The sequence below is a fragment of the Mycena indigotica genome, assembly GCF_014461135.1.
Source record: "Mycena indigotica strain 171206Taipei chromosome Unknown Mind.scaff0003, whole genome shotgun sequence".
NCBI classification, from domain to species: domain Eukaryota; kingdom Fungi; phylum Basidiomycota; class Agaricomycetes; order Agaricales; family Mycenaceae; genus Mycena; species Mycena indigotica.
In genome coordinates, this window is record NW_023503002.1 from 5353747 (window position 1) to 5367232 (window position 13486).

General features: G+C 55.6%; 3 protein-coding genes across 3 annotated transcripts; 2 read left to right on the plus strand and 1 right to left on the minus strand.

Annotated features, from left to right (window-relative positions):
- Nucleotides 1–2377: 2377 nt before the first annotated feature.
- Nucleotides 2378–3679, plus strand: MIND_00400300 (uncharacterized protein; the record flags this gene model as incomplete). Its single annotated transcript, XM_037360829.1, has 8 exons — nucleotides 2378–2647; nucleotides 2695–2742; nucleotides 2830–2912; nucleotides 2974–3032; nucleotides 3069–3195; nucleotides 3265–3348; nucleotides 3393–3618; nucleotides 3667–3679. Exons 1-8 carry the CDS (start codon nucleotides 2622–2624, stop codon nucleotides 3677–3679), a joined length of 666 nt encoding a protein of 221 aa, XP_037223714.1. The 5' UTR covers nucleotides 2378–2621.
- A 4625-nt stretch (nucleotides 3680–8304) lies between these two features.
- On the minus strand, nucleotides 8305–10972 carry MIND_00400400 (Amidohydro-3 domain-containing protein; the record flags this gene model as incomplete). Its single annotated transcript, XM_037360830.1, has 13 exons — nucleotides 8305–8530; nucleotides 8583–8755; nucleotides 8808–8841; nucleotides 8889–8916; nucleotides 8967–9234; nucleotides 9282–9307; nucleotides 9358–9481; nucleotides 9557–9744; nucleotides 9797–9971; nucleotides 10250–10374; nucleotides 10441–10512; nucleotides 10566–10640; nucleotides 10690–10972. 13 exons carry the CDS (start codon nucleotides 10970–10972, stop codon nucleotides 8305–8307), a joined length of 1797 nt encoding a protein of 598 aa, XP_037223715.1.
- Nucleotides 10973–11752: 780 nt separating this feature from the next.
- MIND_00400500 (uncharacterized protein) lies at nucleotides 11753–13002 on the plus strand (the record flags this gene model as incomplete). The annotated part of the gene is made up of 5 exons (XM_037360831.1): nucleotides 11753–11958; nucleotides 12010–12267; nucleotides 12315–12545; nucleotides 12592–12831; nucleotides 12882–13002. The coding sequence occupies 5 exons, from the start codon at nucleotides 11753–11755 to the stop codon at nucleotides 13000–13002; spliced, it is 1056 nt and encodes a 351-aa protein (XP_037223716.1).
- Between the last annotated feature and the right edge of the window lie 484 nt (nucleotides 13003–13486).

The window sequence follows — 13486 nt, forward strand, 5'->3', positions numbered from 1 at the left end:
GACGGGGGAGAACGTCGTGATCCCGACCCAGGCCGAGTACCCCCAGGAACGGGGCCCGAGCGACCGGCCTGGCGACGATCCGCGACAGCCCTCTGTTCCCACAAACCGAGCCGGGTCGATCCCGAGTCATCGACGGCCCCGAAGACACTCATCACCCGAGTATACAGCTCCACCATCTGAGCCGCGGAGAACTGGTGACCCAGGCAATCCATCAATTCGAAATCCGCCGGCTGCATCAACATGCGAGTCTCGGACCGGATCGAACGGAAGACACCGAGGAATAGAGGATTGTCCTGGGGCCGGGTGAGCAACTGGTGCAGAAGCGTCACCCCCACAGCGGAGAACCGGCACGACTGGGCCACATCCGGGTCGTCCAACAAGCGGTGCGCCTCGGCAGCGGCTCGAACCGGCGATGGCTCGCCGAACCAGAGCAGCACGTCCGGGTAATCCTCCGGGCGGAAAGGCATATCCCCCATCGTTGAGGGGCCCACACGACCGGAATTTGTTCCCGCTTCGGGGCGGCCCGCGTCCCCTACGCGGCCCAGTGGGTGGGGGACGGATCGGGGTGACCGGCGCGGAACGGGGGGGTGTGGGAGATCGCGCGTGAGGAGGCAGCGCTGGCCAACGGATCGGAGAGGCCGATCGCCGAGGAGGAGGAGAGCGGGAGCGCCCGACACGACGGCCCAGTTCGGGGATCCCGTGACCGGGCCCGGGGGCGTCGCGGAGACGGTTGACGGCCCGCATGCCGGTTCCGAACGTTGGGACGGGTAGAGTGCCCCTTGTCCTCCGAACGACGCCAATGCTGCGCCCGGAGCGTATTGGAGCGGGGTAGAAAACGGAAGCAAAAACGTCGATAGAGGAAATTCTCCGACACCGCTTGAAGGTCCGCAAACCGCGAATCCATCTCCAACAGAGCATACACGTGTGACGGAAGCTGACTAAGGTGCCGCCACACGGATCACAAGGGCGCAAGAACAGGCGTAAAGGTATTTCTCCCCGAACACTAAATTACTACATTGTTTATATACTACTGAAAAAGAATGACATCATTGGAGCAATGATCAGCACCAACGCGCTCAGATATCACAAGGAGACACTTATCAGATCACTACACTGGAGCGGCGGCGGAGATCCGCTCCGGTCCGCTACATGCGCCCTCCAGATAGTCTTCAGAGACTATCTCACAAGTTAGAAAATCATTTGAATTGTTCCGGTTCGCGTTCGAATCGTGCGCGAACGTGATCTTCATCTGACGTGAGATCCACGTGATCAGATCGAAGCTTGTCTCTAACAGCCATGTCGTCGGCACTTCGACTTGAAGCTCGCGCTCGGAGTGGATAATGGCGAGTGAGCTCTCATATCTTTGAATGAGGAACTGACTCTGGCATGTTCCGCCCTCCAGCACGGTGCCAAAGGCTGTGTCAAGCAGATTCTGCGCTCCAATGAGGAGCGCATCTCCCAGCGGCGCTGCCTATCTGGGGTCTTCGGCAACTGTCTGGGTCGACAAGCCAAGCGATTCTGCGCGTAAAATCGCGTACCAACGGGCCAACCGAAAGTCTGGGTCTTCAAGGCAATCCGAGGCAATGAATGCACGGTCTCGCGTCGCGCTATCTTGCACAACGTAGGTCTGGTCGGAGATTCGATGGACAACGAATCTAACCTCGTTTCCCAGATGTTCTTCATCGCCTGGGTAGGGCTGGGCACGAGTCAACGCTCGAGCCGCGTTCGCGGCGAGTAAATCGCCAATTGGGTGTCTACGTGCGTGTTCGGCGCCGAAAAAGTCGAAATTTTCATCGTTCAAAGGCTGGGTGGACTCCCCGCCCTCCTCGACTTTCATTCGAGCGCCTTCGGTTGCGTTTCGAAGGTAGCTGCGCGATAATTCGCGGGTTACCGGCTGGACGACGCCCAAATCGAGTGCTCCAACAGGGAGCGTCTCCAACACCTCGGTGCTTTCGTACAGCGCCGAGGCGTGCTCATCGAAGTCAACGCCATGCGCTGCAAAGCCTGGCGGTTTCCCTTTGACGTTCGACTTCATAGTCGTCGTTTCTGGGCAATTTCTGGAGAGGTGTCCGTGCTCTCCGCAGGTGAAGCACAGGCCCTTCGCCAGCATCTCATTGCGGCGCTTCAGCGACATTCTGGGTCGCTCCGAGGGGTCTTTCGCTGAGGTGATCTCAGCGGACGCTGTTCGCATCGACGACTGCGCTTTTGCGCGCTCGCCACTGCGGCGGGAATCGTCTTTCGACTTGGAATCAGGCTCACGCCCTCCGGAACCGCGTCTGGGCGGTTTCTCGTCTCCAGAGGACGCGGAATCGTCAGATTCCGAGTTGGAATCATCTGAGCTGAGGCTCAATAGCATCTCCGCTCGTTCTGCGGCATGAACGACTTCGTCCCATGTCGAGACCTCCGGATCGAGGTCCTTTCGGTACATCTCCTGGCGAATTTCGGCGCGAAAGCTGTTCCACAGCTTTACGACTTTCTCTTGGTCGTCAACAAGGCCAATCGTGTTGTACAACTGCGCGAACGTTGCAATATGGGAGGCAACTGTGTTTTTGCCTTGGGTGCAGCGGTTCAAACGCTTCCGCTGCTTACTCCGGAAATCAATCGGGAAGCAAAACTCGAACATGGCCACGAAAAATGCCGTCAATTGGTACGAGTCTTCGTTTTGCACGACTATTTGATTATAAAAATCTCTAGCCTTCCCTTCCAAGAAGTAAGACAAGATAAACACCCGGTTTTCACGAGGTACGCGTCCCATTTTCACATATGCGGTTCCTTCGCGAACGAAGCGATGGAACGCAGTTGCGCTTGGTTCACCATTATATTTTGTAGGTGGGATCGGCTTCAAGAGCATCCGGTGCCGCGAGTGGGGACCAGTGCTAGTGCCAGCCGGCACACGGGAATGGGGAACCAAGGTCCGTCCCTCGTCCGCTTCCGAGTCCGATCCGCTTGACGAATTGTACTGACGATGATCAGCAGAACTCGAGGAGCTGGAGTCGGATGGGTCGGACGATGGAGGGTCATGGCGGCGCCGAGTACGCGGCGTGCCATGGATGGCGTTGTGAACGAAGCTGCCGGCGGCTATTCGGGGTGTCGCCTCTCTCGCCCGAGAGCGCGACTTTGCCGCGGCAGCACCACGGATCATGTGGTCAAGGTTCTTCTCAACCGTGAGCTTTGCTTTGCTCGGCGGTTGTCGTGGTAAGTGCAGTTCGTTTTCCGATTGCTTCAATCGTCTCAGTTTATCTTCTAACTGAGCAATCTTTTCAGATCGCGCCTGGCCAGGCAATTTTGGATCTTGGGGGCGGCGGTCTTTCAACCGCCGTTCTGAAGCAACCTCTGCACGTCGCAGGGGTTCGTCCTCGTCACGAGGCATCGTCGGCTTCGAGTGCCGATAGTCGGGGGTCTTATCACGAGCTGGGGACACTCGCTCGAGCTTAATTGCATGCTGAACTTCGTAGTTCGAGAGTGCAGCCTTCTGGGCTTCAAGCTCATCGTCGTCAAAGTCCAGCAAGGACTCGACAGCGCCCCAGTTCTTAGGGTCGGCGCCTTTCCCCTTGTTGCGGGAAGGGCCTTCGCCAGTCGGAATGGCGGGACTCACGCGGAAATGGATCAAGTCATCAGGTGAGCTGTGTCTCGCTTCACCATCTTCAATATCTGACTGCTTCTCAGCATTTCGATCTGAGTCGTCGTCGTTCAGACGACTACCAACTGGCTCAGGGATCGGCTCATCGTCAGATGGCAGCGAGGCAGCACTCAGCGCTTCACGCGCTATAGCCTCATGCCGACGAGCTAGTTGTCGTCACTGCTCTCGACTCATTCCGCGCATCGCGCGCCTCACGGTGGACTCGGACTCAAATTCCGCTTTACTACTAGTACGATTGGTATCGACACGATGCTGACTACGTGGCGACGACGACCGCGAACGGTGCGACCGTGCGTTACGAGGAGTAACACGAGTCCAATCTGGGACATCGTGTGTGGCGGAGCCGGAGTGCCCGGAAGGCCGGACCGAAGTCCGCGTCTCGAAGAGACGGCAGCTCAGAGAGCTGAGCGCTAGAAGCGCGCCGCTCGAAAGCGGGGGTGTCACCGCCAGCGACCACGCGGCTGTAAGACAGTGCGGGACTGACGGGACGGGAGGTCGGAGTGGAGGAGCGCGAGGTCGGAGGGGTGTCGCGGGGGATGTTCGGCGCGGGAAAGCGCCCAGCGCGTGTCGCGGCACGGGTCGGGTAGCCAGAGGAAGTCATCGTTGGGTTGTGGAGAGAGTTGGTTATCAGCGCAGAGCGGCAGCAATGGTGGTGTCGACCGAGGTAGCCAGACAGAGCGTAGATAGATGAGCGAGCTGTTCAAAATATGATGTAACAATTCCAACAGCCAATGAAAATGGAACATGCGGGAGTCGCACCCGCTACCGGTCCGCTAGTCTGTCCCATCATTGCTGCGATTTTACTCTGTCATCACGCTGTAAGCGGTCACACAACTCTTACATCCTGGTCGTCGACGTCGAGCATAATGACGTCGGGCGCCAGTGGCGAGGAACGGGGATGGAAGGAGAGGGCCGGAGCCCAGACGTCGTCCTCAGGCAAACCTACCGGGGCCCGATGTCGGATCACCCCCGGCCCGGGTGGTAGTAGTCCGGCACCGACCACAGACCCCAACTCCTCAACGACTTGCGCATCCGGGAAAACCATTTCGGGAGCGTCCTGACGAACAACCAGGGGTGGGGAAGGCTCCGTGCCAGGATCCAACCACTCCGCCCAGCGCTCCGCCATACCCAGGAAAGAGAAAATGGTCCCCAGTTCCGCCTCTTGAAGATTGCGGGCGCCCGCAAACGTCGCCGCATCGCGGGGGTCGGGACCTTCCCAGAATCGCACCCCAAACTCCAACACCGGGTCCCAAGCGAAGTAATGGGGAACGAGGAGGGGGCGGGGTTGCTGCAAATGATGAAGGAGTAGCTCGGGACCGGTACGGGACGATGAAGGGAACACGCGACCCACGCAGTCCAGGGCCAGATTCCAGAGGCCGCGGGACAAGAAGACGGGGAGGCCCGCCAAAGACAACGAGAAAACAAAACGAATGACCTCGCACTGCCAAAGGGCTTAGTGAACACGAAAGGAGAGCGGCGGCCGAGTACGCACGAGGATGGGCCATAGGTCCTCGAACGCCTCTCGGTCCGCCCCGTCCTCCTCACACGGCGCCAAAGCAACGACAAACTGACGAGCGAGGCCGGCCAAGTACTCGCGCGCAGGTTGGAGGGGCCGCCGGACCCGCGACCAGGGTAATTCCACCGACAAGACGATTCGTAAGCATCAAAAAGGACGCCGAAGAAGCGGTCGCGAGGACCGAATATGGAAGGGCGCCAGAGGGCAGCTGCCATGGCCACGTCAAAGGACGCTTGCACCCAATCCCAGAGACTGGTACTGGGAGGGCGGACGAGGGGAGGGCGATGGAGACGGGAAAACCGATATGCAGGATCCCGAAAGTACCCGCGGGAGAAGCGGGGGGGGCACGAGAATGGTGGAGACGAGGGTGACGCGTGAAGTGGGTCCGGACGAAAACGCGCGAAAGGTCGACCCCATGCACGGGGAGGCGGATGACCTGACGAGCGGGAAGGTCCGCCAAATCGACAAGGCCCGACTGTTGGACGGGGAACGAAGAATGGTTGGGGTCGCTGGTTGGGGCAAACGACGGGAAGGCCAGGGCGTCCAAAAAGAGAAAGTGCTCCAAGAGTAAACCAGGCGTTACCTGTAACGGCGGGACAGCGCTGGAGTACAGCGGCAGTGTTTCGTCGACGAAGGAATAGTGGGGGGCCATGACGGGGAGACAACGAAAAACGGAGGGAAAAGGAGAATTGACGCAGCCTATATATGGCCCGAAACAGGGAATATTCCATATGGAAACCCTCGCAAAAAGGAGGGCGAAGTGAGACACCCCGAGGACGCCCGGAATAGCAAGAAGAGGACAAAGGAGGCGAAATATATTGTCAACACGAAACGCAGTACCGCACGTGACCGCGGTGAAACACTTGATGGACAGGAAGAATCGATCTGCGGACGCCACGAGGCAACAGAAGCCGCGGGAGATTAAAATGCGCAGCCGACGCTTAGCTTAAGCTTATGGGCTGGATGGAATATGCGATTGGAAGGACGAGCTAAACTCAAATTAACCCGAGAAACCGGGGCGACCGAGCCATGCCGACTCGAGACGAGTTGTTCCTAGGGGAGGGGGTGATGTCACGGATAAGACCCGGCCCGTCTGCTCCGGCGCTGGTGTCGGGCCATCGCGGGCCCGTAACATGCAGCACGTGACGACGGGGAACATGCGCCCCAGTAGGAGGAGAACACACATGGGAAGCACGTGACCGAGAACGACGTCGAGCCGTCGCCGAGCCCAACTTCGACACAAGGGGACTGGGGAGGAGTGCTAGGAGGTTAGGAGTAGCGCCTGGCCCGCAAGGGATGTACGATCGTCCCCTCTGCGGCCAGGAACGGGAGCGAGGAGGAGGAGTAGAGGCCAGGGTGTCCGATCACCCCTTTGCGGGCCAGCGATATATAAGGCGCGATAGTGTACCCTGTACTCTATCGCTTAGATCGTCTAAAGAACTACCTTACTCCGTGCAAGGAGGCGTTGTCGACTCATCGGGCCCGACACGACCCGATTCAAACCTTCGACCACCGACCACGGCAAGGGACCGAGTTCACGGGCCCTTTCGGTTTCGATCTACCCCGCCCGCCGCACTTGTGGGCCCGACTATCCGTCTATTCTGTTCCGGGCGCGCGTTCTTAGGAGAGGTTCTTGCACGGCCCGACCCGCAGTCTGACAGAACCTGATTTCTTGTAAATTAGATACAATTTTTGCAGCTTTTATTGGATATCAATCAAAGCAGCAACAAAGGCCATTGTTTTGGACTATTATTTCCGATATATAAATCCTGCTTAGGGGACCATGTTTTGGCTGAAACTCCGGTGTGATTGGTAACCAATCGGATCACTCATCAACATCATTTCCTGTTGCTATGGCTCAATATGGTCTGTTACTGATGGTGACACTGTTGTGCCATGATCCTGCCCTTTGCGTGCAACTTCTCTGCCACTATGTATCTGACGACTCCTGGGAGTAGTTGGAGTAGTGCTTTAATGATATATGTCTATATATAAATATATGCTCAGCCATTTCATGCCAGTACCTCTTCAAAAGAGTATGGCGCGCGGCGGCCGAGGTTTTCCACCCGGGACCACCCCGGACCCTGACCAGGGTGGACCCACCCTCCTGGGGGCTTTGCTCGCTGTGTGGCCCACTGCGCGGAACTTTTGTTCTTCGTTTTTATGACACACAAGTACTTTTGACTCAGTTGCGGCCATCGCAGCTGGGGTTTATACTACCACGGGCTGCTGAGGCCTGCTGTGCAGAGCTAAGAATTGATCTCCGTTGTCATTGAATGATGATGATTTAATGATCAACAATGATGATTTAATCATCAACATCATCAACGAATCCCACTGGCACATGCTCAGTCCCACAAATCGGGTAGGAGCAGGACTGGCATGAGACCCACTCCAACCATTCTCATGTACCCTCTCTTCAAAAGCAGGTCTTAAATAGCTCCCCTCAGTGTGCTATGTGGATTCCTATCACATACCTATCCTTTTTGATCTGATCATCACCCTCATAATAACCCGACTTGCCACTGTTCCTATTAAATGTCTTAGGGCTGTAGACTGTACAGCTACAGTACGGTACAGTGGCTGACAGGTCCAGGACAGGGACATGCCGTACGGTAAGACCCCCGAAGGAGGCGCTTACAGTTTATAATATATTATGCTGCAGCTATAATATAATAATAGTCAGCACTAATGTATCACACAAAGACTAGGTTGGCTTTTCAAGTGATATTATTATGTGGGTTAGGTGAAAAAAAAAAGGACTTTCCCAAGCTTTTAGAAAAATAAAATTAAGTATTATGACATGAATAGAATTATCAAACTTTTCTGTTGAGGATGATACAGTTGACTTTTTTTTCATCCAATTATGGATATTGATTGTTAACCATTTGTTCATTAACACTTTCCCTGAGTTCTGTGGTTGATAGGATAAGATCAGAAGACCCTTTACACAAAAGCACTAGGCATCAAAAATACTTCACATCCAGGGACAAGGAGAGTGAAAATCCAGAGCACGGGCCCCGGTCAAATCGAAGTAACTGAATGCACTAGACAAGCGTCTGGTGTATATACTTATCCTAGCTGCTGGAATCCTTCCTTCCTTACCTATGGTCAAATCACAAATTCCCTCCAAACTCAGCAAAACATCTTACACCTTCCCATAAACCACCGCACCGTCAATCACCGTCGCCAACGTCTTGGTCATCAAAATTTCCTCTGCCGGTATCTCCATGATGTTTTTCGAGAGCACGACGAAGTCCGCACGCTTGCCGACCTCGAGCGAGCCGAGATCGCTCTCGGTGAAAGACGCGTATGCCGGGTCGATTGTGATCCCCCGCAGCGCCTCGACGCGGGTCAGCCGCTCTTCAGGGAACCTAACAAAGAAAGCATTAGAATGTCCAAATGTAGGAAGCGCCCGTGTCTCACCAGCCGCCCGGTCCGTGCGGCGACTTTCCGTCGAGCGAGATGCGTGTTATCGCCGCATAAAATCCGGCCAAGGGATTCATCGTTTCAACCGGGAAATCTGAGCCCAGTGTAAGTCTCGCCCCGCTGTCGATAATAGAGCGGAAGGCATAAAGGCCTTTGACCCGCTCGGGGCCCTAGAGCGATGTGAGCCTAGATGGAGGTAATGACAGTGGGAAAGGGACGCACGAGACGGTCCTGGGCATACCACATGTCGCTGATCCTGCTGAAGCGTGAGCCAGAGCTCAGAAATGAAGCAAGAATACGCACGCGTGTGTGGGCTGGACGCTGGCGATCACTTCACCAAGAAGTCAGCCACGAAAGCTGACAATAATTCATCGAACTCACCGCCCAGGCCCCCAAGACGTTTCATATCTTCCTTTGTCATAAGCTGTGCATGTTCCAAGCGCGGGCGGAGCACCGCTGGGTCGACTCCGGTTTTTTTTAGCGACTCGTCGAATGCATCGAGCACGATACCGTTCGCACGGTCCCCAATGGCGTGAACGTTCACCTGCCACCCGTCGCGCAGAAAACGGGGAATGAACTCGAAGAGCACGTCTGCGTCTAGCCGCATGAATCCACTCGTGCTTGGGTTGTCCGCATATGGTTCATAAAGCTGTATTGACGTGAGACAGGAACGTGGCCTGCGGTGGAAATACCCACTGCGGAGCCACCAGTGCGTAGAGCGCCTAAGGACGATAAGGCTAGATTGAACAATGCAATGAGAGAAGTGCCTGACCGTCTGCGAATATCTTGACGCTGCGCGAAGTGAGGCGTCCGTTAGCTTCTCCGATGAAAGGATGCGAGGTGTTGCCCCAATAGGGCGCCGTCTCATCGAAGAATCGCATTCCATAGATTCGAAGCTATCCGCAGGGAAAAAGAAGAGAGAGAAAGCAGAATATTAGGTTCAGGGGCGCGGGCAATGAGAAACGACATACCGGGAGCTCTCCACGCTCTGCCTGACGGAGGAAGAAGGCTAATGATGCCGGGTCCAGTCCAGCGTCGTGAATGGACGTCAGTCCATACGCCAACGCATCTTTCATGGCGACATTGAATCGTCCGATAAGGTCTTCTTCGGTGAGTTCTGGTGCCAGGAGAAGCTCCTGCGCGTTGTCGAGCAGGACACCTGTGTATGCATTGCGAATGAGCACTGCGTCATCACGGTGCAAGCCACGCACCGCTCGGCTTTCCCTTCTCGTCAGTCAAGATGATCCCGCCGTCGACTACTAAATCGGCGGGAAAGCGCGCCGTACTGAGCTCGAGCGCGCGTGACGACACCCAGAGGGCGTGGCAATCTTTGGATTGAAGGACGACAGGGCGCCCGCGAATAACCGGGTCAGCGTCCAAATGGCGCTGGAGAAACAAATCAGTATCATGAACTTCCAATCGACACGAGGCTAAAATAGGCCACGTGTTATCGTGGGCGCCTATCACGACAGATCCACAAGTTGTGGCAACGCCTGCACCCCGGGAAGAGATGAATGAAGGCGCGGGATGGATACTCGGAAAGGAAGTGGATCATGGGATGAGGTCGCATTGGCATGCCAGAAAAAGGGGAACAATGCGGAGTTGAACTCAAAACCACGGATGGAGCTAGATGGACAGATGAAAGGGAAAATTAAGACGCTTACCGCCGTCGGCCAGGCGGCGCCGGGCCACTGTGTGTGATCCCAGCCCCCACCGCGCACGAACGCATTGGTGTCATTCAAGATTGACGGAGTATTGAGAATATATTGTCGAACACGCGCAACAGTGTCTGTTGATTAAGAAGCACGACGTCAGCAAGACGCGGGATACCGATAGATAAGACACAGATACCCACCATCGATTGACGCCGTGCCTTCGAGGGGCAGCTGTCTGCTGGCACCATACTCCAGTATGTGTCCGTGTGAATCTGAGGGAAGGAATCAACGTTAATGACGCTCAAAATGGCCGAGTAAGCCGTACCACTCAGTCCGGGGAGTACGATGGCACCGGGCGGGACATACTTGACACTCAAGCCTTGAATTTTACGTGTCTCATCTGGGAAGTTTGTCAACGATTAGCTCAAGATAATGGACGAAGCGCCGACCGAGGGACAGAACTTTGGCAATACGAGAGTTATTAACGACGATGCAGTCAGCGAGCGAGTTGTGATCGTCGACGGTGTATACGTGGCCCGGCTCGGCGCAGACAGCGTAGAAGCCGGGGTTGGAAGGAGTGGACAGCCCACGCAAAACAGCAAGGAGCGATACGCCCACAGAAATCCCCAAGACCGTCCACGTTTTTCCAGAAACACTGTTGCTGGGTCCGCGCCGCGCGGGTGCGGGGTATGGGTGATCAGTCTTCGGGCTTCCTAGCTGGGAGTCGGACATGCTGCGGGGGGCAAAAGGGGGGGTGGAGGGTCGAAAGTTTGGGTTGGTAGGCTCTTATAAAGTCGTTGAGCGCTTAAAGAGGCAGGCAAGTGGGTGCACTCGATCAACGCCGCGTGTACACAAGGGATCCGAAGTCTTGTCTTTTTGTCCTTGTTGTCTGGAGGTGGTCCTTGTTCTAAGTCTGTTGTGGTTGCACGGTGGGCGGCGGGCACGACGGGAACAACACAAAAGGGACTTACCCTGTTGTCTGGTGCGGCGCGCTGGATGTGGCAAGAGCAGAAGACGAAAAGAGGCTGTGCGGGCCACGTCATGCGGTGACGGCACCTTTCGCATCACCGAGGCTTCGAGCGCCTAAGGTTTTAATAAGCGCCCGTTGATGTAAGCGTCCATTGCCGGCGCTTGTTTAGGCGCCTGGGCGCTTAAAATAAATAACTCGCCGAAATGCCCGCCTGAGATCCGAAGCGGCCACCCAATGACCGCTAGCTCTATCAACGCCGATGTCGGATATGCCACACGATTTATCTGCGAAGGTTCATCGGAAGTCTGATGCAGAGGCCTGCCAGCCCGTTCGCTGTCTGCTGACTCTACTCACTGGGGAGTTGTTCCAGAAAAATACAGCCTTATGCTTTATATATTTGCAATGGCCGAAACCCGTCAGCCGCCGACCGCAACACAGCCCTCCATCAGTGACCTGTCACTTTTGATTTTTTGATTCTTTGATTCGCCGGTCTTCTTTTCCTCCCATGTCGACGGTTAGGCGGCGTTTCCTTCCCGACCCCCATGTCGCTCACCCGCTCACCCTCCTTCACTAGCGTCCGCAGCTGGTGGTCCGATGCCAACTCGCTCGGCGCCACTGTCAACCTCCACTCGGTGGCCAAGCCGCTCATCAGGGTGCTGTACGATATCGAGGTCCGGAGACTGGTGAAGGCGACGCGTCTGCAGGAGGTCAGCGCAGAGGCTTTGGAGATGTGTTTTGCCTTTCTAAGGTGCGTGCTCTGGCGCGCGTAACGCCGTCCATCGATAACCTTCCTTCGTAGATGCCGATCCGTGGCTTCCTCAACGAAGGCTTACTTGTTGCAGGAGATGGGGAAACGATTGCCGGAAATACGGATGTCTGATGTGGAGCAGCTCTTCCCACTGTTAGACGATGTGATTCCAGAGCTTTTTGGCTCTCCGTCATCCCAGATTCGAGGCGCTATGTGCTACTTCCTAACTCGTCTGTGCGAGAAGCATGGTCCACTCCCCACAAACATTGTCTCACACTGTCTGGAAGCAATCCCCTTCTTTGATTCCAGGTTCGTCCTGTATCAATACAACACAAGTCTCAACAAGGTCCATTTAGTGCATCGCAGCTTTACGGCTGTCTGTGCACGTCCGTCCCCAGCGCACTTCTGGTTTCTGACTCCATCGGTTCCCAGCTTCTCCCATCAGCCGCCATCGACGACATCCTGCGGTACAATTTCTCGATACTCCTCGGACACTGGACCGTAACCGACCTGTGCAACGCTATCTCCCCCGAGCGACCGACGACATCGAACGACATTTCCGAGACGCTGCCCCGACGTATCTGCCCGTACGCGTGCATCCACATAGCCATCTCAGCTGACCCATAATCCCAGTCGCGACATCCTCGCCGACAGCGCCCTCGCTGCCTTGCGGCAGACCATCCATTTGAGCGAAACCGACTGCGAGACCACCCTTCTCTGCACAGCCCCAGCCATTGTCCACGCCGATCGCGATACGCCTCTCCGCCGCGAGTTCGCCTGTCGCCTCGCTGCGGGCCTCCTCGCCCACGCGTCTGGGTCGCGCGAGGCCTTCCTGCTCGAGTCGATGATGCTTTGCCTGCAGGAAGTGGCCTGGTAAGCCCACCTTGTCCTACCATCGCCTAACTCACCAATCGCCCATGCAGGCAGGAGTGCTGTGGGCATGGGGTGAAGTGGGCTGCCGTGCAAGCGCTGCACCAGATTGCGCTCAGCAGGACGAGTGTCCTCCGCGCAGGCAGCGTGTCTTTCCGTATTGTCTTGACTTGAGTGAGCATGGACGTTTTCTTGTTTTGCAGCAAATGGACTTGTACTCTACCGAAGTTTGATCATTGTAACTGCTGTTACCACGTTCATTCAAGTGCAACACTGGGCGGAGACTGACATCAAATGAGTCTTCTCCCAGGTTGCAGAATGATTATAGAAGTATTAGTACTTTGATCTATTGCCCAACATACAACGGCAATCAGCAGCCTATATGCAGCATTGTACAGTAATGTGGCTGCTGGCATCTATGCCAATGGTGGGACTGAATGTGTTGAACTGTGATCCCTACACATTGTCAACTCCCAGCTGCTTATATCCTGTTTCCATCCTAGATGCTTATAATTGGCTTTACCAACCTTCCTTATATCACATAAAGATCAACTCCCTTAGGGCCTCAATGTACATATAACCCATACTGTAATCAAACTGTAATATTTTAATCTGTTCACATGTTACATAACCCAATGACTTTCATAATATATTCTTT